Consider the following 24,249-nt stretch of genomic DNA (forward strand, 5'->3'; position numbering starts at 1 on the left):
GTTAACTATATAGACAGCGCCCTGTCTAATAAAAAACAAACAAACGTCATTTTAAATTAAATCTTATATGGAAATTAAATAAGCCAGCTGGAGTGATCTTCCCAAAACTTCATCATGATGCTATAACAAGGGCTTTATCCCTTTCCCTATTCCCACATAAAATTGCGGATCTTAGAGAAACGCTTGTATCTTTATTATAGCATTCGCAAAGAGCGGTTATGAAATATAAATCTTTGACTTAAATGTAGTGTTTTTACTGAATTTTTCGTGTGATTTTCGACGGTTTTTTCAGAAGGAATACTCCATAGCAAACGGTTAATAGAAACCGGAAATCAAATTTGTGTTTTAAACAAATTTTCCCCCCAATCCATTGAAAACAAAATTTGATACAAAACTATAATTGTAGTCACAAATTCATACAGCAACTAGAGTTTACATGCTTGTGAAAATTATATTTCTAATATACATTCAACTGACTGATTTGGTTCCGGATGATCACATTCGGAACCAAATTATCTATATATAACATGTTATTATCCATATATAACATGTTTTATCTGTTTACCAAATTTTATCCCTCCAGCTCTCTTCCTTTTATCATGTTAATTTATATTCGCACAGCTGGACAGATAGACTATATCTGAATGGATTTCGAACAAAATTTGGTAGAAAACCAATTTGGTGTAAATACAATGAACAAAATTTCATATTTTGAGCTCTAAGCGCTATTGAATTATCGCGTTCTAGGACAGACAAACAAACAGAGAATATTTATACATTTTTTTTTTTTGTAGTCATTGAGGTTTAAGACGAAGAGACTAATCAAAATCTCGAGACAAATTTTTCAAAGATTTTAATATTTACTCTTTGTTTCGTCCATGAAAAAAAAAAAAAAAAAAAAAAGTATTGTTTTTTTTTTGTTTTTCAATGTTATCTATTTGTTTATTGCTAGTGTTTAAAACCTGATTTCGTAGGATTTTGTTTATGTTTGTGATGTACAAAGAATTATATTTTGGGTGCTTTATATTAAACCTTATTATCTAACTCTTTACGCTTTTTTACTTAAAGTCTGCATCTGTACTCAAGTACCCCTACAGGCTTCCTAAAAATGGATTTCGTTCAAAATTTTAAAGAAACCTTCAAAATTAGTATAAAAGCCATGCACCAAATTTCGTACATGTAGCTCAAATCGTTTTTCAGTTATCATTGTTATAGAAACATGTTTTGAAACTCGGGGAGATCTGAAACGTAAACAGTAATCAAAATCATGATTTTCAATTTACTTAAATTTTATTTAATTAATATGTTTTTCGAGAATTATAATTGTATGTTCTATCTACATGCATTAAATTTGGTGCATGGTTTTAAGTTTGGTTTGTTCTAAATTTGTAGATTTCTTTCAAATTTTGAACGAAATCCACGCTTAGGAAATCTGTATGGCTATTTGAGTGCAGGTGAACACGATAAGTACAAAACGTAAAGAGACAGAATATAAGATTTTATAGAAAGCACCTAAAATGTAGTTCCATATCAAATTTTAAATAATATCTAAATGCGATAACTTACATCAAAATGAATGAAATTTGGTAGGTAATTTTTTTACTAAAATTGCAATCCTGTTTTTCTGTTATATTTGGGATTCCGGGTCCAATCGATAGAATAAACCTTTCCTAAAATACATACGCAGTTTGCATAGCTATATTAAGAAGCACAATACTCTCATTTACGGGGCTCTGAAAATAAAAATTTGAATACTCCTGATGTATACGACCTTTATTAAGGTCCATTTTTGTGGTAGGAGGAGTAATGATAACATCATTATTAGAGAGTAGACAAGAACAATTTCAGGCAGACTATTTCTGTTAATATTAAGTTTAGCTGCGATTTTTCAAGATTGCGACTTCAAAAAATACTTTGATTAGTATGAATATTAGAGTGAAGATCGACAAAATTCCTCGAATTACAATAAAACATCTCCATTGATATGATGTGGAAGTTTGAAGAAATCGTAATGCTTGAAAACCACTGACAAGACTTTATATTAATACTTTAAATTGAATTTCATGCAAATATTTGTCTCTTCACAAAAAAATTTCACTTTCCATTTGACAGGTTATGAAGATAAAATTTGCAAATTTTCTCATCTTTGGTTTTGAAAAATTTCAGTCAGTAAACCGGAAGGCGTTGAAAAATTTTGTTTACAAAGCTATAAATTAATAAAAAATACAGCTCTTCCGTCATTTTTCCACCAACTTTATAAAAATAGAGCTACGAAAATGAAAGAAGATGCGAGAGAATGTAACCAGCACGAGTATTCTAAAGAAATGAGTTTATGGTTAGTTAGTTAATGAGTTTAAGGGGAGAAAGGTATTTCTCGACGAGTGCTACTTTAAACTCATTTAACTACCCGAAAGCGCCTGAAGCAGGCGCCTATCGAACAGGGCGATATTGGGCTGTCAGGGCTTATAGGGTTAAATATCTCTTTGGAATCAACATTCAAAAATTTTAACTTGTACATCATAAAAAACAAATAAATATGTAATTAGCTAACATTAAATTATCAGTATCAATTAATGACATCAGTATCAATTAAGTGCATCAAATTATAGGTATCACCAAGCCAACATTTATTTAATTAAAAGGATTCTTCATTCATGATTTCAATATTTTATTTTAAATATTTATACAAAATCTTGTTCCAGTTGCATTTTAAAGTGATTGACTCATTCATAAATTCCTCTCATTCTTTATAGCAAAGATATCAAACTCATTTTAAACAAGGTTTATACAAAAGAAAAAAAAAAACTATAATGTTTTTCTTTCTGGAGATGAGAGGCCTTTTTCAAAAATGTCATATAAAAGAAGAAAGACAGACTGATATCAATGCTTTCTTCTTTGCACGAGGCATCTTCAATTACCCTCATTCCTATTTCAGGAAATATGTTGTCAATAGTATTCATTTCAAAATGATACAAGGTGAATATCAGTAATTCTGTATCTGACAGTGAACTTATTTCAGGTCATGTGAAAATAATTGCTCATATCTATAATTACTTTTATACTTTTATTCAAAAGGGGGAAATAATTTTACATTTCAATTGTCAAATCTGTCTGGGAAATATACATTCTATATTTATAGAAAAATTTCAAGAAATGAATAAAACTATAATTTCATGGATTTTAAATCTTAAAACTTGTTCTATATACAACTCTTAGCCTTAGAATGTTTTTCCCGCCTGTATATTTTTGATACCATGCAGTTTCTACTGAACTTGATCTGTTAAAGAGTTTAACTATGAATTTTAAAAATTACAGTAAAAATGTATCATTTACAATTTTATTATATACTGTTATGGCTACTGGACCATTAACATATTTACTGTGGCTCAGACTGTTGTTTTTATGAATAAGATATGTGATGGCTTAAAAATGAATAATTTGTTCACATTTTTACACTCAAATTTCTAAAACCATTCAATAACAGAATTCAGAAACTTGTATGATAAATGTATACTTGCATACTTCTAAAAATTCTCATCAAAAATGGTATACAATGCAAATAAAATTATTCTAATCATTATCACTAACACAGTTTTTGCCATACATGAAAATTGTTATTAATAATAATGTTCCATATTATTTAATGGGGTTTCTCATCCTGAGTGTTGAAAGATATCATAAATTAATGAGCATATATATATGTAGCCTCTTTATTAGTGATTTTATTAAAATTTTATGTTATTATTACAAAGATTTGAACAGGACAATTATTGATAGATGCGTTTATAAAAATATATTTTCTAAAATTAAGTGACATTTTTTAGAATGCATGCAGAAGTTTTCTCTAAACATTTCACCTTTCTTTTACCATGCCATACCATACCATTTAGATTAGTACAGCACTTATCAATTTAATTACATTATACAGAAATAAACAAATATTAAATTATAGAATCTTTTTAATACAACAATATCATTTTTAATATTTGCTTATTTTTGTATAATGCTTTTGAAATTGCTAACCTCATTTGAAGAGGAGTAATGATTTTTTTTGTCAATTTTCCTTGTATACTTCAAGTATCAAAACATATATTGATACAAATCTTTAAATAAAGTATTTTTTAGATTTTAAATTTAAAAAAAAACACCTCAAATAATCATAAAAATACATTTTTTTTATTGGTCCTTTTATAATATATAACTATCGTTTCATCTAAAATAAACTTTTTTATTTCATTTAATGTATTATAGATTTACATATTATTAAAATTATTTTACTGTCAAAAACGGAGAAAGCACATCACTTCTGATCCATTTTGTAAAAAATAATCTCTATTATAATAATAATAAAGATGAATGTATGTGTGTTGACTCTTTACAGGCCACATCATTTGACCTACAGTGTGAAATTTGGGACATAATTGAAATTAAGTACAACCAATATCCTGACAAACCAGCCCTGTTGGTAAAGACATCTAATAAAGTTGATAACTTTAAATTCTAACATGATTTTTTATTGGCTATATTTCTATACTCAGATGAATAAAATCACAGCTTTTGGCATATATACTTTATTTAGATGTGCTTGATTTTACAATGATCAAATTCTGATTAATATATAGAGTTCTAAAACATCATAAATCCTATGATTTACAAGTTTTTTCAGCAAATAAAAATATTAAAAATTATTTTTATTAATAACTATCATTTTTATTTCAAATCATAATATATATATATAACTTTCAAATAAATAAAAGGTATTTTAAGTTACAGAAATACTTTTCTTGTAATTGTTCTTCTAAATAATATCACGTTTCATATTTTATTTCATAGATACATTTTAAGAATTACATTTTCCTAGATTTAGTTTTTTTGTGAGCCTATTAGTTTTAGTTATTAATTTGAGGTTTTATTAACATGATAGCAAAAGATTGAAAGATCATTTGTTTTTTCTTCATACAAGCATGACGCATTATTGCATGTCATATGTCTTGTGTGTGTATGCATGTATACAAATATATTATTGAAACACATGTTTAAATTATTGAAAAAGTGACTGAAAATTGAAAACCATTATTTTTTGTTGTTGTAATATTTAAAGGTTATTTCCAAAAACAAAGACAACAATAACAACTAAAAAAGGCGTAGAAATAATGTCGTGGCTGGTTCGTGAGTGCTTTCAATAAATAGGCAAATAGAAAACTTAACAGATTTATTTCAGATTCGTTCGAGTTACTCTGCTCAGTAACTCCTTCTCCTCCAAGAGCCAACACTCGAATGACATCACTCTTTTAATTACACTCGCGCTAGTTGTCTAGCGCCATCTATGAACGTTTATTTCCTAATGCTTCAAAATCCAATCACTACACCCCCAACGCAAGAGAAATGTTTATATGAAAACATAAACATACCTCTGAATTAAAATTATGAATTGGATTTTAAAACGTATCTAATAATATCAAATTATCCAAATAAAAACAAACACAAATGCAAAGTTAACTCGAATGAATAACTAATTACTAACAAACATTTAAGAAAGCAATGAGGTAAAATAAGAAATGCACAATTGAATATAAATACCATCTTGATAATAAGAAACTCACTTATCAGTTAATATACATTAATATATACTTAATGATGTATATAATCACTTATCAACTAATAAACACAAATTTATAATGAATATAATCACTTAGTAAACATTAATACTTAATTAAGAAAGGATTTCACTTGATGAACATTACTCAAATAATATTTCAAATATAACCAAAACTGCTGAATGAAAATTTATAACAAACACTAGAAAAAGTTATATTCCTGTAACTAATCCTATTTCAAACAGTTTTGCACATTATACTCTTAAACTTGCGAATACCAATTATTCAACATATTAAGAAAATGATAAACAAAAAAACATTAAAACAAATATACATAATATCAAGCATAAATTATTATTATTTTATAGTCACTAATCCCATATTGATATATAAAACAGAAAAATGATATTAGTACTAAAAAATGTTTCAGTCTATTTTGGTAATAAACGTGACAGAGTATCAGCATGCGGCATTTTAGAACCAGGGCAATGTTTTAATGTTATGTTGAATCTTTGCAAGGCAAATACCCACCTTTGTAGTCGAGATGACTGAGGAGCGCACTTGGTCAGATAAGGAAGGGGGTTATGATCGGTAAAAATGTGGATCTCGGATCCAAACACAAGGGTTTCAAACTTTTTCAAGCTCCAAACTATAGCAAATGCTTCCCGTTCGATTGTCGACCAAGATTGTTGGCTTTTGTTTAATTTTTGACTTGCATAAGCGATAGGGCACATTTTTCCATCAACAGTCTGTGATAAACACGAGCCAATCCCGATTGACGAGGCATCACTATGAATCACAAAGGGTTTGCTCATATTCGGGGTGTGTAGAGTAGGAGCGTGTAACAATGCTGATTTTAATTTTTCAAAAGCAACACTATGTATTTCACACCTGGCCTGGAAAATCCTTCGTTGTTTTTATCTTTTAATGATATTTGAAAACTCGAAAGAATAGCGTTAATCCTTTCTCCAAATGCACTTTTTAAAATGATCTTTCCTTTTTCTTTTTGTTCACTTGACACATATTTAGAATTTAAAACTGGTATCATAGCACCTGAGTCAACTAGGGTTTTCAGTTCTCTATTGTCCACACAAATATCAACGTATTGTAAAGGGTTGATATTTAAACTTTTTTCACCATTAATTAAATCCGACTGAATTTCCGCGGTTAAAATGTCTTCCCGTTTCTTTTCTGCCGCAGATTCTCTCAACTGCGATTTTTATGTCTATTTCGGCAGTCACTAGCAAAATGTGACAATCCACAAACGTAACAGTCTCTTGTTACTTTTCTTGAATTTGTAGTTTCGTTTTTATGAAAGTTTTTGTTTCTGAATTCTCGTTGATGCGGGGGTACATATTTCCGTTCCGAAAAATGTCTCTCTTCTCTTTCGTCGTAGGTTTGATGTTTAGAACAGTTATTCTCTTGATATAGTTCTTTCTTTTTCCTCATATTGTTTTATCGCACATTTTCATAATCATCTAATTTGCTTGCAGTTTCGTTTGGATTCGTGAATTGTGACCAAACATCAATAAAATGTTCTTTAATATCCGTAGGTACTTTTCGCTTTATCTGTTCTGTTATGATTAAACACGACAAACTTTCAAAAGTAGTTATTTCCAATCCTTGAATCCATTGCTCAAAATAATTTTTAAGTTCGTAAGTAAAATCGCACCAGGTAGTCTCCGGTCTTTTAAAATGAGTCATAAACTTTTGCCTGAATTTTTCCGGGCTGAGTTTAAATCGTTTCACTAATAAACTCTTGATGTGGTCATAGTCCTTAACTTTCTCGATTGGCTCTCGAGCGATGAGTTGGGTTATATCCGTTGGCAATAATCTTAATAGATGCGACACGTAATCTTCTCGTTTTATTTGAGCCCACTCGGCTTGTCTCTCGAACAACAGCAAATATAAACTGATATCACTGTTCTTTTCATCGAATTTTTGCATCACGTGCCTGAGTTCTATCTTGGGAGTTGGTAATTCGACATCCACGGGTACACTGGAATATTGCAGCTTCAGTTTCTCAAGTTCGAATTCTCGTTCTTCTTGCGCCTTTTTCTCCTGCAATTCCCACTCTTCTTTAATTTTTCTTTCTTCAAATTCTCGTTCTTCTTGCTTTCGTTTTTGATGTTCTCTCTCTTTTCTATCCTCTATGATAACTATCATGTGTTTCTTCACAAACTCTTCCTCGTAATTTTCACTTCCAGTAATTAATTTTTTTAAGTCCACAATTTTAATCTCTAATGAAACAGTTTCACCCAGCTCTTCCGCCAGCAACTTCAAATCTTCCTTTTTCGCACTGCCTAGGAAGGCCATATCGATACCGTAAGCACACACCTTTATCGAATAAAGTTCGATTTCAAGTTCGTCAAAAATAGCACTCGATTCTCAATCGTGTCGACTGCGCCAAATGTCGTGGCTGGTTCGTGAATGCTTTCAATAAATAGGCAAATAGAAAACTTAACAGATTTATTTCAGATTCGTTCGAGTTACTCTGCTCAGTAACTCCTTCTCCTCCAAGAGCCAACACTCGAATGACATCACTTTTTTAATTACACTCGCGCTAGTTGTCTAGCGCCATCTATGAACGTTTATTTCCTAACGCTTCAAAATCCAATCACTACAAATAAGATCAAAAAAGTGAATATGGCTTTTAAGTTGGCAGTTAATTAATAAGTTCATAAGTTTCAAGAAAATGTAACAATTTTAATAAAAAATGATTACATTTTCAATTCCTATTAGAGGATTATTTCAGATGTAAATGAAAACCACATTAATTGAATTTTCATTTCCGATTACTCAAAAAATTTGCAGTATATTTCAGCTTACATTAAATAAAGCTTCCCACATTTAAAAAGGTTCTTGAATATTCATGAAAATTAGTTCTTCATTTCAATTTCAATGCAGAATTGATTACTGCAACTGAATCTAAAACACTTAAAAGGAACTTTCCTAAATGTTAAAGGATTAAGAGAAAGCCTGAAAATATCTAGACAATCACCTAAACCCAATTCCTTTATTAGAAGACAAAATAAATAAATTGGGATTTTTTAATAATGCAAGCAACAACATGAATACTTAACAATTTTTTCAACCCTTCAAGCACATAAAAAAGCACACATTTCAATATCTAGAATTCACATATCATCTTCTAATTTATATTACAGATTAAAATTCCATATACTTATTAGGAGGTTGGGTTCTCCATTCTCACATCAATGCAACACTGATAATTCGCATTTACTGAAACAACTGGAGTTACTGAAACAAACAAGGATTTTTTCTAAAAGTTAAAAGCTTAAGTGAAAGCCAGAAAATGTCTGGACAATCACCTAAACCCAATCATTGGGAATTTTATTAATTTAAAGTTAAATTAATGGTTCAATTCCCATTATTTTTAATTACTTAAAGAAATGTAGTGAGCATACAATTCCGAAAATGTGTATTCAAAACAAAACTAGCTTTTTAAAAATTTAAGCTTGCAGTGATTTGTACAAACATTAATGCTCTAAAAGCAACTATATTCAAATTTTCAGTCAATGATAAATTGTTTAATTTTTCATACACATAGTAACTAATATAGACACCACAATTAAAATCAACTATTTGTTTTACATGACGTGGGAAAACAATCTGCCAGTGGCAATTTGAATCGAGTGAATAATTTAATACTATACACCAACAGTTTATTAATGTTGGGGTATCTTTATCTGGCTTATAACAAAATAGGTCAAAATAGCCAAATATTTTATATTTCAAATCAGCTATAATTAATGTCCAATGGGAATTTAAATTTACAGGAATTATAATTCCTGAAAACAAATTCAAAAAAACCTCTTTTTTTTTTCGGTGAACTTTGCGATGTGTGGTGTTACAGCTCCATCGCATATGTTTATACTAAAAATCCTGTATATAATTCTGTAAATAATTTCAACTAATTAAATGTCTTAGCATTTTTTAGATTGGCTCTCTTCAGTGTTGATGACTGATTGATTTAATTTAATAGCAACTCGCATGAATGTCGATTCGTACGTTCGATGTGACTTCATTTCAGCGCGAAAAGAGCGATCGCAGGCGAGGTGAGTAATTCATGTTCAATTTCATTGCTCATCAATTTTTCGATTGCCACATAATTTGGCGCCCGAACAGGGACGCTGGAATTGAGTCATAATATATGTTTCGATAACTGGCAAAAATTATTTATTTGGAACTCTTGGTGTTTAAATATTTAACTGGCTCATTAAATGAATATTTGAAATATATTAAAAGAAAGTGATTCGAATATTTTGAATATCTAATGAGAATATATATCTACTTTGGATTTAAACAGTAAGCGAACATTGATAAAATTGAAGAGAGTATTTTAAAACGATATTATTAAGAAATTGCTCTATTGATAAAGTTGAACTGAATATATTTGATATAATTTGGATTAGAGTATAGTTTGGCACAATTTTAGAGAATACAGGATTTAATAATGATCTAGAATGGTTAAATTTTATTCGATTCTGATAACCATATTGTGCATTTCTTTATGAACAGAATTTATTGAATTGAATATTACATTTTATTTTTGAATAAGAGTGTATGTTGTATTGAGTATCTATTCACCGTTTTATTAGCATTTAAGTTAGTACATTAACATTAAAAATGGAAACATTAATTAAACTGAGAGGCTCTTATCGTGGCTGTTTTACTAAATTTACTGAAAAATTGGAATTATTTTTGAAAACGAAAGTAGATGATTCTGATTTGTATTTTAGTAACTTGAGTCAGTTAACCGAGAAATATTTGAAAATTCAAAACTTAGATAAAGATATACTTGATTTAATCAAGAGTGATGTTACGTGCACCGAGAGAAGCATATGTGACGAAATCGAAAGTGCCGAATCTTATGAAGATAAATTCATATATTTTAAAACGAAACTAGAACGCTGCATAAATAGATCTGACAGCGAAATTGATGCACATTCAATTAGTGAAAAAAGAAATTTTAAGTTGCCTAAGATTGAATTGCAAAAATTTGATGGGACTTTAAAGGACTGGTTATCTTTCTGGGGATTATTCAAAAAAATATATTCAGATCCTGATATTTCGAATGAAGATAAATATCAGTACTTGATACAGTCAACCCTTAAAAGTTCAAGAGCTAGAGAGGTAGTCGAGTCTTTTCCTCCCACGGCTGAAAACTATGTTCAAGCCATCGAATGTTTAAAAGCTCGTTTCGGAAGAGAGGACGTCTTAGTGGAAGTCTATGTAAGGGAACTTTTGAGCTTGGTTTTAAATAATGATCTGAATAATGAACAGAAACTTCCGTTAATTAAATTGTACGACAGAATCGAAACTCAGCTAAGACCTTTGAAGATGCTGGGTGTAACAAGTGATAAGTATGCGTCCATGCTTTTACCCTTTGGTCGAGTCATGTTTGCCTATTGATCTTTTACGAATTTGGGAACGACATTTGTCTTCGATAACATTTAAATCAGATGTGAAATTTAACAAGTTAGAAACATTAATGAAATTCCTTGGAAATGAAATTGAGAGTGAAGAGAAGATTAACTTAGCCAAAAGTGGGTTTGGGTTAGAACATAAGAACAAGAAAAATCAAGCAATTAAGTCTTCTTTTAATCGTAATAAAAATATTACCACGGGCATGGAACTCTATAGCTCAGTACAAAGCAATACAGCCTCGAAGAATTCTCAATGTGTATTCTGTGATAAGAATCATTTTAGTGCTGACTGTAGATATGCTCAAAGTTTACCAGGTGATCAAAGGAAAGATATTTTAAGGAAAAAAGGTGGTTGCTTTAGGTGTTTGAAAATTAATCATATTTCTATCTCTTGTAAATCCAGAATCAAATTTTTAAACTGTGGAAGATTACATCATCATCTTTTATGCAATAATAATCAAACCCAGTTTCCCAAGGAAATAACAAAATCTAAACCTGTTAATGATATTCCCGTAGAAGATCAGACGCTGGCAAATGTTTCGTCTTCACCTCATGTTTTGTTGTAGACTCTTGTAGTTCACTTAAGAGGAGAAAAGGGCAAAGTGAAGATTAGAGCAATAATTGACTCAGCTTCTCAAAGATCGTACATTTTGAAAAGTACGGGGCAGAGATTGAATTACCAACCCCACCGAAGAGAAAGTCTGCGACATTCCTTGTTTGGTGGAGCGAGTACAGAGGTCTGTCATCACGACGTTTATAGAGCATTCCTCACGGACTTCGATCTGACTTACAACTGTAACTTTGAAGTCCTCGGCCAAGAAACAATCTGTGCAACAATCCCACCCGTTGCGGATGGTATATGGATGAAAGAACTTTCAGAAAACAATATCCATTTGAGTGATCAATACCATGGACCCATAGAATTATTGATTGGAGCAGATGTTGCCGAAACGCTTCTGACCGGAGGTTATAAGCTCTTACCTTCTGGTTTAGTTGCAATCGAAACAAAATTAGAATGGACGGTCATGGGTCGTACAAGAAGAGAAAAGGGAGATGGAAACACAGATCTGATTGTTACTTCAGTGCTTGCAGGAGGAATTTCTGAAACAGATTTATGGAATCTTGATATCATAGGAATCAAAGATCTAGCTGAAAAACAATCAAAGACGGAGAAGGAAGAAGTTTCCATGCAGCATTTCTTGAAAACACTGAAGAGACTTCCTGATGGCCGGTATGAAGTGTCTCTTCCCTGGTTGGAAGGGATGCAGCCACCTGCCAATAATAGAATGATTGCGGAAAGAAGACTCAAGGGAACAATTCAGATTCTTCAAGCAAAGAATTTGCTAGAGAGCTATGAAGATGTCTTCCACGAATGGCTGAAAGAAGAAATAATAGAACCTGTGGATATTACAAGATTAAATGATCTTGTTTGCACGTACTTACCTCATTGGGCCGTGATCAAAGAGAATTCAACAACAAAGATTCGACCGGTCTTTGATGCTTCAGCCAAACAGAAGAATGAATTATCTCTGAACAGCTGTCTTGAAAACGGACCTAATTTAGTGGAACTGATTCCGAGCATTTTGAATAGATTCCGACTTGGAGCGTTTGGCATAATCGCTGATATCAAGAAAGCATTTCTCCAGATAAGTATTAGCGACAAGGACAGAGAATATCTAAGATTTTTATGGTTTGAAAACGGAGATCCTGATAAATTGAAGATTTATCGCCATAAACGTGTGGTATTTGGAATAAACGCAAGTCCTTTTCTCCTTGGCGCGACTATTTCGTACCATCTAGATCATGTTCCTGAACATCTTCAAGGGGTAGCGAAAAAACCTGGGTTTTGGGAAGAAGTAGAAGCCTTTATTGAACACTCAAAGGAAATAATGATGAGTGTTAAATTTGATTTGAGAGGATGCAGATTTAGTAAGGACAAATCTACCTTCCACCGAACTGGCGAAAAATCCCCTGCGCAAGAAGAAAATGTCTCAGTGTTGGGACTTGAATGGAACCCAGAAGATGACACATTAAGATGTGCTTATAAAAAAGATGTTTTTGAGGCAATTCCATTAACTAAAAGATCAATATTGTCATCAGCAAATCAACTGTTTGACCCTCTTGGAATATTGAGTCCTGTGACTGTAAGATTTAAAATTTTGATGCAAGACTGTTGGAGAGCTAAATTGTCTTGGGATGCTGAACTGTCTGATGAACTTGCCAAAAAGTTTTTGAAACTGAAAAGAGATTTAACTTATGTTGATAATTTAACGATTCCTAGAAGACTGGTAATAAACCTTAAAGAGAGAAACAATCTATCATTCCACGTTTTCTGTGACGCCTCTCAATTAGCGTATGCAACCTGCATATATTTGAGAAGCGAAAATGAAGAGGGGGTTTCCTGTCAACTCGTACAGTCAAGATCCCGAGTAGCTCCATTGAAACCTGTAACAGTTTCCAGATTGGAATTGGATACTATAGGAATACGCCTCATGACAACAATCAAACGAGATTTACACATGGAAGATGTAACTACATTTTATTGGACGGATTCAATGAATGCTTTACATTGGATTAGAAATGAAGAAGATTGGGGAGTTTTTGTCATGAACCGTGTTAGAGAAATAAGAAACTATAGTTCAAAAGGTGAGTGGAATCATATTCCTGGAACATTCAATCCAGCCGACTTACCTTCAAGAGGATGTTCTGTGGTCACTCTTTTAAGTCAACACTGGCATGATGGCCCATCTTGGCTGATGCAAGATGAGAAATATTGGGCAGTTAGTGAAGCTATGGTCGATAAAAAAATCATAAATTCGGAGAAGAAAAAGACTATAGTTACTTTGGCAGCTACAAAGAATGAAGAATTCGATTACTTAACCAATATTTCATCTTTCGATAAGATAGCGAGAATTATAGCCTGGATACCTGGATTTGTCAGAAATTGTAAAAAGGTGACTCAGCACACCTCACAAAATTTGGAAATTGAAGAACTGTCAGAAGCTGAAACCATAATTTGGAAAATTATACAAAAGACCTCATTTAAAACAGTCAGTGAAGAAAGACTTCGAAACCTTCGTCCGTTCGTTGATCCAAAAGGTCTCATTAGAATCAAGACACAACTTTTAATGAGGAAGGATTTTGAAAATTTCAAATATCCTATCCTTCTACCCCCTGATCATATTGTAGTTCATAAAATGATTATGCATAGACACAAAATTCTATCTCATTGTGGAATTCAGACTTTAATGTCAAGTTTGAGAGAGCATTTTTGGTTAATTAGAAGTCGCAAAACAATTCGCAGGGTCCTAAAATCTTGTATCACCTGTAAAAGATTTGAGGCTTAACATCCCGAGATACAAACTGCGCCTTTGCCGGAAGACCGTTTAAGGGACTCTGCTACCTTTGAAATTACTGGTATTGATCTAGCAGGTCCTTTATTTTTAAAGGATGGATCCAAAGCTTGGATTGTTTTATTTACCTGTGCAGTTTACCGCACAGTACATCTTGAATTAATAACATCACTTACGACTGACAAATTCCTTCTCTCTTTACGTCGGTTTATCACAAGAAGAGGAAGACCTACTACCATCTATACTGATAACGGTTCTAATTTTCATGGATCCAATCAAGCTTTGCGTGGATTGGCAAAAAATCAAAAGCGACACTTCTGTGTCAAGAATACAGTGGAAGTTCATCCCGCCCAGCTCGCCTTGGTGGGGTGGATTCTGGGAAAGATTGATTGGCCTGATGAAAACCATCTTAAGAAAAGTCCTCGGCAAGGCTTGCTTAAAATATGAGGAGCTTTCAACAATCCTTTGCGATTGTGAGAATGTTATTAATTCCCGACCAATAACTTATGTTTCAGAAGACCTGGAACTCCAACCACTGACTCCAGCGATGTTTCTGAGAGACCTTAAAGAGAGTGGAGTTCCAGATATAGATCAAATCGAATCTTCAAGTTTGCAAAAAAGATATCTTTATAGATTGAAACTTCGTAAAGATCTAAGAAAACGGTTTCGATCTGAGTATCTTGGGCAGCTTAGAAGTTATGCGAAAAAATCACGAAACAGCTATCTCTTTTCCATAGGAGATATAGTCTTATTAGAAACCACGGCTAAAAGAATCAGTTGGCCTCTTGGAAAAGTGGTGAAATTAATCAAAGGAAAAGACGGGATAGTGCGTCTTGTCAAAGTTCGCACTAAGCAAGGAGACTTACTTCGACCTATACAGCGCCTCTATCCTCTTGAAGTAAGTTCTCCCAACGACAGAGAACTTCGCAAGCGAATTGAAGATACCGTCATTTGTGACGAAGGGAAGGGCCATAATCCGAGTGATTCATCTTCACCAGTGCCCGTCTTTCAGGAAGCAACTTCGCCAGTGCCTGTCTCTCCGGAAGAACTATTACCCACTTCTCAATCTCGGCGAATCAACCGCTATGGTCGAACTCTACGTGCTCCTCATCGTTTGGATCTCTAGAACATTTCTTCTTTGAGAATTGAGTTCCATTGTGGTGAAACTCAAGGTGGGGAGTATGTCACGAAAAGCACTTTCACTTCTTCTGAGACAACTCAACTCCTGGAATTCCTGAAAACAAATTAAAAAAAACCTCTTTTTTTTTTCGGCGAACTTTGCGATGTGTGGTGTTACAGCTCCATCGCATATGTTTATACTAAAAATCCTGTATATAATTCTGTAAATAATTTCAACTAATTAAATGTCCTAGTATTTTTTAGATTGGCTCTCTTCAGTGTTGATGACTGATTGATTTAATTTAATAGCAACTCGCATAAATGTCGATTCGTACGTTCGATGTGACTTCATTTCAGCTCGAAAAGAGCGATCGCAGGCGAGGTAGGTAATCCATGTTCAATTTCATTGCTCATCAATTTTTCGATTGCCACACTCACATTCTTTAGGATAAGTACTCGTAACGTGATTAACTAAGAACTGTCTTTCAACAAATGTAAAATAATTTGAAAAATTATAAGAATTCCTTTGTCATTCTCAATTCCTAATGTTTATCTGGAGATCAATGTAAAAAATAATTATAATTTTATCCTCAGTATTATCATTTGACATCATAGATGCCTGCTTTTTATGGCAAATGTTGTTATAGGCAAACAATTATGTGCAATGCTGAAATACACTGCAAATAATTGTCAAATTCTAAATTTTTAAAAATTACTTCAAGCAATCTTGAAAAATAGTCAATATATAATAATCTTCAAAAAAAAAAAAAAAATGGAAGGCACAGAAGTCTGAAACAAATTAAATCATACAAGGATAAGACTTGACTTTACTTATTTACAATAGATCAACATTTATAACAATTAATAAAAAAACAGCATCTAAACTTTTTCATAGTTATTGTTAACTAATACCTTAATAGCCCAATAAAATAATAAATTAACAGAATCTACAAATATTATCTATTCATTATTATATAACTGAATAATTGACATTTGATAATATTAAATTTAACTGTGTTAAATGTGACACTCATGAATATGAGAAAACATTCAGTCACACAGCCTGATACTATAATTATTTCCATATTTAAGCCTATGTGCAACCACTGTTTTAGAAATCTAAAATCATAAACAATTGAGAAAATTTACTGAATTTCATATTTAAACATGAATTTCATATTTGAACATGTGTGAGGCCGATGAAAAAAAAAAAAAAGAGAAAAGTACAGAGGGATAGAAAAAAAAATATGTAAAATTTTTTTTGCTTTTTGATGACTGATCAACGAAAGGGAAAAAAAGAATTAGGAACATGTAAGTTGTTCCAAGCATAGCTGAATTTTTAATGTTCTATTTAAAAAATGATATATTAAACAAAACTTAATTTATCATTAATATGAAATCATATTAAGCTATATTTCAGGTAATAATTACCAAGAATCTAATATATTATTAATACGTCTGCAAAATACAAATCTTGGAGACAAAGAAATAAAATTAAAATTTGCACTCAAAATACTATTATTAATATTCAAGACTAGCTGAATTTTATAGAAAAAGTCCATTATCAATCAGAGAAACATTAATTCTTTAAATGAATAAACAAATCAACACAGGAAAGAAATGTTAATGATAATATGAAAATCATGGTACAATACACTACATTATTTAATTTCAATGATATTTATATAATTATTTAATTTTCTAGATACAGAAATGTAGGAAAAACATGTTACAAAATGCTCACATAATGATTTTAACACTGTATTATAATTATCTGCCTACTGTCTCTCTTTAAAATAATCTTATTAATTATCTCTTTATTTTTATTTTTTAAATAATTATTTACATTTTCTATTAGGTTACTTCTTTATTTGATTTATGAATCAGTTATCTTTCTTCATTAGCAATACTGAAACACTTTTAATGGATATTGAAAATACTAATATAAGAGTTGAGATATCTTTCACTGAAATGTAATAAGTATGGATAACTTCATAAACTCTAACTCGATACTATTAATGCATTAATCATCAAAATTAACATAAGATACGTTGAAACATCAGTAATTGAAAATGATTAATACTAATTACAACATTCAGAAAATATTCTAGTGTATGGATTAAAAATATTTACTTAAACTCATGCAATCTTATCAATCAGATAAGAGTCAATATCTTTACGATAAAATAAAAATTCAGTTTCCGCCAATAATAAAATGATTAATGCTATATTTTATAGCATGTTCTGTGAAAAAAAGGAAGGGAAGAGTAATAAACACAAAAAACAAATCTGAAATAAATAAAAGATAATATCAATATAGACACTCAAAACTTTAGCAGCGCTCACACTTTGTAGAGACAAAATTTGTAACTACAGTCGTAACAAAATTCGTAACTATTCACATGATACAGTATCTCAAACATCTGACGCAATTGTTTTATTTCTGGTGTAATGTTTTTTACGTTGAAGATTTAATTTTCAACATTGGAAATCTACTCAGCATTTTATTTAACGATATTAATTAGCATTTGAATTCTTTTTTATTGTCATGGCTTGATAACAATATAAAAAATTTATGTTTTTGTTTCAATTGCTTTAGATGTTAAATTTAATCCCAAATCTGAGTTTTTGAAATAACTATAATTATCACTTTCTTTTGTAGCATTTTTATTGATACGTAAACTTGTCTTGTTTAAAAGTAACTGTAGCACTGGTTCAACTACTTGGTTGAAACCTCACTGCTGTCTGAGATGGTATACAACTCTGCAAATTTCTTTTCCATAAAATTGCGAAGATGTTTGATTCTTCATTAACTGGACTGTAGATTTAACTTTGAAGAGGCCCACATAAACAGTAAATCTTATATAAAAGTAAGTTTTGTGTCAAGAATTTTCAAATATCTGACACTCTCATCAAGTCACCGTAGCCTTCTAAAGAATTTAATGCAGCTGAATTTCGGTCCCTTTTAAAAGCAGTACGAAACTTATTTTGGAAAGGAATTCGTAAAAAAAGCTACCTTAACTTCCACAGGAGAAGGAAATCAGATCTTCGCCATACATGGAGGATATTTAAGGAAATCAAGTTTCACACCTAGAAACTAAAATTTACACGACGGGGAGATTTTGATGATTTATTTCGAGATATAAATTTTGATTCTCAGTTTCTTCCAATTTCATTTATAAACAAGTAATTAATTAAAATAATAAAAAAATTTATAGTCAATTAATTTTAACTATGTAATAAAACTAAAAATGAAGTCCTTGAGTGGTAGACTGTATAATTTCTTTTAAAAAATAAGTGAATAAAACATGCAAAAATTAAGACATAGATCGTCAAAGAAACAATTGAATGTCGATTTTAAATCAAAAATAACTTATATTTTTAACATCTACTTTAATAAAACTTTATCTATTAAAATATTTATAAACAAGAAAAAAAATTAACTAAAAATTTCAGCAAACTCCATTAATTTAGAACAAAATCTTTCGATGATTATCAATTAATATTTTTGGTTATACTAATAATTATATGTATTATTTGAATACTTGTTTTATATTCAAATGACTCTTTAAAAAGAAACATCAAATATTTTCATTTATTAATTACCGATTGTTGCAATATTTGCTATGAAATAGCGTAGAAAATGAAGGTAAGCATATGAAAGTGTAACCTGCAAGATATTTTAAAACTCTCCAAATAAATAAAAACTTCAAGATATTCTATTTTTCCAATAATTTTTAAAAACCAAATTTTTGCTTTAGAAATATAAAAAATTGAAATTACCCCAAAATTAGAACACCCCATTCGGAATTAATTAAAATAAGAAAATTTACATTTGTGACCTTTTTGAGGTGGGTGGTTTTTATTTACTAAAGAAACATTACAATATCTTTATGATAATCGGGTAAAAATTAATTTTAAAGTAAAGGTAAAAATACGGAAACATTGCAAAATAATCTTAGTATTGGACTTAAGAATACTAGTTAACTATATAGACAGCGCCCTGTCTAATAAAAAACAAACAAACGTCATTTTAAATTAAATCTTATATGGAAATTAAATAAGCCAGCTGGAGTGATCTTCCCAAAACTTCATCATTATGCTATAATAAGGGCGTTATCCCTTTCCCTATTCCCACATAAAATTGCGGATCTTAGATAAAAGCTTGTATCTTTATTATAGCATTCGCAAAGAGCGGTTATGAAATATAAATCTTTGACGTAAATGTAGTGTTTTTACTGAATTTTTCGTGTGATTTTCGACGGTTTTTCAGAAGGATTACTCCATAGCATGCGGTTAATAGAAAACGGAAATCAAATTTGTGTTTTAAACGAATTTTCCCCTAATCCATTAAAAACAAAATTTGATACAAAACTATAATTGTAGTCACAAATTCATACAGCAACTAGAGTTTACATGCTTGTGAAAATTATATTTCTAATATACATTCAACTGATTGATTTGGTTCCGGATGATCACATCCGGAACCAAATTATCTATATATAACATGTTATTATCTATATATAACATGTTTAATCTGTTTACCAAATTTTATCCCTCCAGCTCTCTTCCTTTTATCATGTTAATTTATATTCGCACAGCTGGACAGACAGACTATATCTGAATGGATTTCGAACAAAATTTGGTAGAAAACCAAGTTGGTGTAAATACAATGAACAAAATTTCATATTTTGAGCTCTAAGCGCTATTGAATTATCGCGTTCTAGGACAGACAAACAAACAGAGAATTTTTATACCCTTTTTTTTGTAGTCATTGAGGTTTAAAACGTAGAGATTAATTAAAATCTCGAGTCAAATTTTTTAAAGATTGTAATATTTACTCTTTATTTCGCTAATGAAAAAAAAAATTAAAAATAAATGAAATATATATATATATATATATATTTCATATATATATACCTGATTTCATAGGATTTTGTTTATGTTTGTGATGTACAAAAAATTATATTTTGGGTGCTTTATATTAAACCTTATTATCTAACTCTTTACGCTTTTTTACTTAAAGTCTGCATCTGTACTCAAGTACCCCTACAGGCTTCCTAAAAATGGATTTCGTTCAAAATTTTAATGAAATCTTCAAAATTAGTATAAAAGCCATGCACCAAATTTCGTACATGTAGCTCAAATCGTTTTTCAGTTATCATTGTTACAGAAACATGTTTTCAAACTCGGGGAGATCTGAAACGTAAACAGTAATCAAAATCATGATTTTCAATTTACTTAAATTTTATTTAATTAATATGTTTTTCGAGAATTATAATTGTATGTTCTATCTACATGCACTAAATTTGGTGCATGGTTTTAAGTTTGGTTGGTTTTAAATTTGTAGATTTCTTTCAAATTTTGAACGAAATCCACGCTTAGGAAATCTGTATGGCTATTTGAGTACAGATGAACAAGTACAAAACGTAGAGAGACAGAGTATAAGATTTTATAGAAAGCACCTAAAATGTAGTTCCATTTCAAATTTTAAATAATATCTAAATGCGATAACTTAAATTAAAATAAATGAAATTTGGTAGGTAATTTTTTTACTAAAATTCCAATCCTCTTTTTCTGTTATATTTGGGATTCCGGGTCCAATCGATAGAAGAGACCTTTCCTAACATACATACGCAGTTTGCATAGCTATGTTAAGAAGCACAATACTCTCATTTACGGGGCTCTGAAAATAAAAATTTGAATACTCGTGATGTATACGACCTTTATTAAAGTCCATTTCTGTGGTAGGAGGAGGGATGATAACATCATTATTAGAGAGTATACAAAAAAGTTTCATTAAGTCTATTTCTGTTAACATTAAGTTTAGCTGCGATTTTTTAAGATTGCGACTTCAAAAAATATTTTCATAAGTATGAATATTAGAGAAAAGATCGACAAAATTCCTCGAATTACAATAAAATATCTCCATTGATATGATGTGGAAGTTTGAAGAAATTGTAATTCTTGAAAACCACTGATAAGACTTTATATTAATACATTAAATTGACTTTCATGCAAATATTTGTCTCTTCAGAAAAAAATTTTCACTTTCCAATTGGCAGATTATGAAGATAAAATTTGCAAATTTGATTAATTTTCTCATCTTTGGTTTAGAAGAATTTCAGTCAGTAAACCGGAAGGCGTTGAAAAATTGTGTTTACTAAGCAATAAAGTAATAAAAAATACAGCTTTTTTCCACCAGCTTTATAAAAACAGAGCTAAGAAAATGAAAGAAGATGCGAGAGAATGTAACCAGCATGAGTACTCTAAAGATTTGTCACAAGCAGTGCTTAGAAAATTTAAAGAATATCCATACTTCTAATTCAAAACTCAGTGCATGACAATGTATTAAACTTGATTAGTTATTATTTTGGAAATTTTCTCCTAATTAAAATAAATAGCAATGTATATATACGAAAATAAATGTATTTAGTATAGTCACAAAATGCCTGAAAACGAATAAAATGACTGAAATAATAAAAAGTATTACTTTAACATTAAAATCTGGAATTGACTGGAAATGAAATTGATTTCACGGAAAGGTACAGGTGAACAAGATAATTTCAAAACATAAAAAGCAAGATGGATAAAATGCGATGTAGCATCTAAAATATAGATGCGTATCATATTTAGAACCATCAGGAAACTAACTATCGGTTTTTACGTTAACATACATATAAATGCAATAAGTTAAGTCGCAATAATTTAAATTTGGTAGGCTTATAGGGTTAAATATCACTTTGGAATCAACATTCAAAAATTTTAACTTTTAAATAATAAAAAACAATGAAATATGTAATTAGCTGACATTAAATTATCAGTATCAGTTAGGTGGCATCAAATTATAGGTATCACCAAATCAACATATATTTAATTAAAAGGATTCTTGATTCATGGTTTCAATAATTTATTTTAAATATTTATACAAAATTTTGTTCCAATTACATTTTAAAGTAATTAACTCTTTCATAAATTCCTCGCGTTTTTATAGCAAAGATATCAAATTCATTTTAAACAAGATTTATACGAAAAAATAAAAAACAAACAAACCCTAAATTGTTTTCTTTCCTCATTTATATTTCAGGAAATATGTTGTCAATAGTATTAATTTCAAAATGATACAAGGTGAATATCAGTAACTCTATATCTGACTGAACTTATTTCATGTCATTTGAAAATAATTGCTCATATCTATAATTACTTCAAAAGAGGGAAATAATTTTATATTTCAATTTTCAAATCTGTCTGGGAAATATACATTCTATATCTAAAGAAAAAATTTCAAGAAATGGATAAAACTATAATTCCAAGGATTTTAAATCCTAAAATTTGTTCCATATACAACTCTCAGCCTTAAAATGCTTTTTCCCCCTGTATATTTTTGATATCATGCAGTTTCTACTGAACTTGATCTGTTAAAAAGTTTAATCATGAATTTTAAAAATTACAGTAAAAATGTATTATTTACAATTTTATTATATACTGTTATGGCTACTGGACCATTAACATATTTACTGTGACTCAGACTGTTGTTTTGTGGAATAAGATATGTGATGGCTTAAAAATGAATAATTTGTCCACATTTTTACACACAAATTTCTAAAAACATTCGATAACAGAATTTTGTGTGATAAATGTATACTTTCATACTTCTAAAAATTCTCATCAAAAATGGTATACAATGCAAATAAGATTATTCTAATCATTATCACTAACACAGTTTTTGCCATACATGAAAATTGTTATTAATAATAATGTTCTATATTATTTAATGGGGTTTCTCATCTTGAGTGTTGAAAGAAATTATAAAGTAATGTGCATATATATATGTAGTCTCTTTCTTTGTGATTTTATTAAAATTTTATGTTATTATTATAAACATTGTACAAGACAATTATTGATAGATGTGTTTATAAGAATATATTTTCTAAAATGAAGTCACATTTCTTAGAATGCGTGCAGAAGTTTTCTCTAAATATTTCATCTTTCTTATTTCAGGCCATACCATTTAGATTAGTATAGCACATATAAATTTAATTACATTATACAGAAATAAACAAATATTAAAAGTAAATATTCTTTTTTTATAAAGCAATATCATTTTTAATATTTGCTTATTTTTGTATAATGCTTTTGAAATGGCTAATATAATTTTAAGAGGAGTAATGATTTTTGTTCAATTTTCCTTGTATACTTCAAGTAACAAAACATATACTGATGCAAATGTTTAAATAAAGTATTTTTTAGATTTTAAATTTAAAAAAACGCCTCAAATAATCATAAAAGTACATTTCTGTTTTTTTATTGCTTTTTTTATAATTTATAACTAAGTTTAGTTTGATCTAAAGTAAACATTTTTTTTTTCATTTAATATATTATATATTTACATATTATTAAAATTATTTTATAGTCAGAAATAGAGAAAGCACAAGATATATCACTTCTGATCAATTTTTTAAAAAAATAATCTCTGTTATAATAATAATAATGATGAATGTATGTGTGTTGACTGTCTACAGGCCACATCATTTGACCTACAGTGTCAATTTTGGGACATAATTGAAATTAAGTACAACCAATATCCTGACAAACCAGCCATGTCGGCAAATACATCTAATAAAGTTGATAATTTTAAATTCTAACATGCTTTTTTTATTGGCTATATTTCTATACTAAATTTAGCTGAATAAAATCACAGCTTTTGGCATTTATTCTTTATTTAGGTGT

General features: G+C 30.0%; 2 protein-coding genes across 2 annotated transcripts; both read left to right on the forward strand.

The window, feature by feature from the left end:
- Positions 1 to 9,615: 9,615 nt before the first annotated feature.
- Positions 9,616 to 14,394, forward strand: LOC129963022 (uncharacterized). Its single transcript, XM_056077026.1, has 3 exons — positions 9,616 to 9,676; positions 10,681 to 10,853; positions 11,614 to 14,394. The coding sequence occupies exons 1-3, from the start codon at positions 9,616 to 9,618 to the stop codon at positions 14,392 to 14,394; spliced, it is 3,015 nt and encodes a 1,004-aa protein (XP_055933001.1).
- A 271-nt stretch (positions 14,395 to 14,665) lies between these two features.
- LOC129963023 (uncharacterized) lies at positions 14,666 to 15,526 on the forward strand. The gene has a single exon (XM_056077027.1). It carries the CDS (start codon positions 14,666 to 14,668, stop codon positions 15,524 to 15,526), a length of 861 nt encoding a protein of 286 aa, XP_055933002.1.
- The last annotated feature ends 8,723 nt before the right edge of the window (positions 15,527 to 24,249 follow it).

This window comes from Argiope bruennichi, chromosome 3 (assembly GCF_947563725.1).
Source record: "Argiope bruennichi chromosome 3, qqArgBrue1.1, whole genome shotgun sequence".
Classification (NCBI taxonomy): Eukaryota; Metazoa; Arthropoda; class Arachnida; order Araneae; family Araneidae; genus Argiope; species Argiope bruennichi.

What these genes read in the sequence shown, in the direction of transcription:
- LOC129963022 (XM_056077026.1), top strand. Translation starts at nt 9,616, where the DNA reads ATGTCGATTCGTACGTTCGATGTGACTTCATTTCAGCGCGAAAAGAGC. An exon ending in AAAGAGCGATCGCAGGCGAG is followed by an intron (nt 9,677 to 10,680) that starts GTGAGTAATTCA and finishes AAATATATTCAG; the next exon opens with ATCCTGATATTTCGAATGAA. An exon ending in ACGTCTTAGTGGAAGTCTAT is followed by an intron (nt 10,854 to 11,613) that starts GTAAGGGAACTT and finishes GTTTTGTTGTAG; the next exon opens with ACTCTTGTAGTTCACTTAAG.
- LOC129963023 (XM_056077027.1), top strand. Translation starts at nt 14,666, where the DNA reads ATGGATCCAATCAAGCTTTGCGTGGATTGGCAAAAAATCAAAAGCGAC.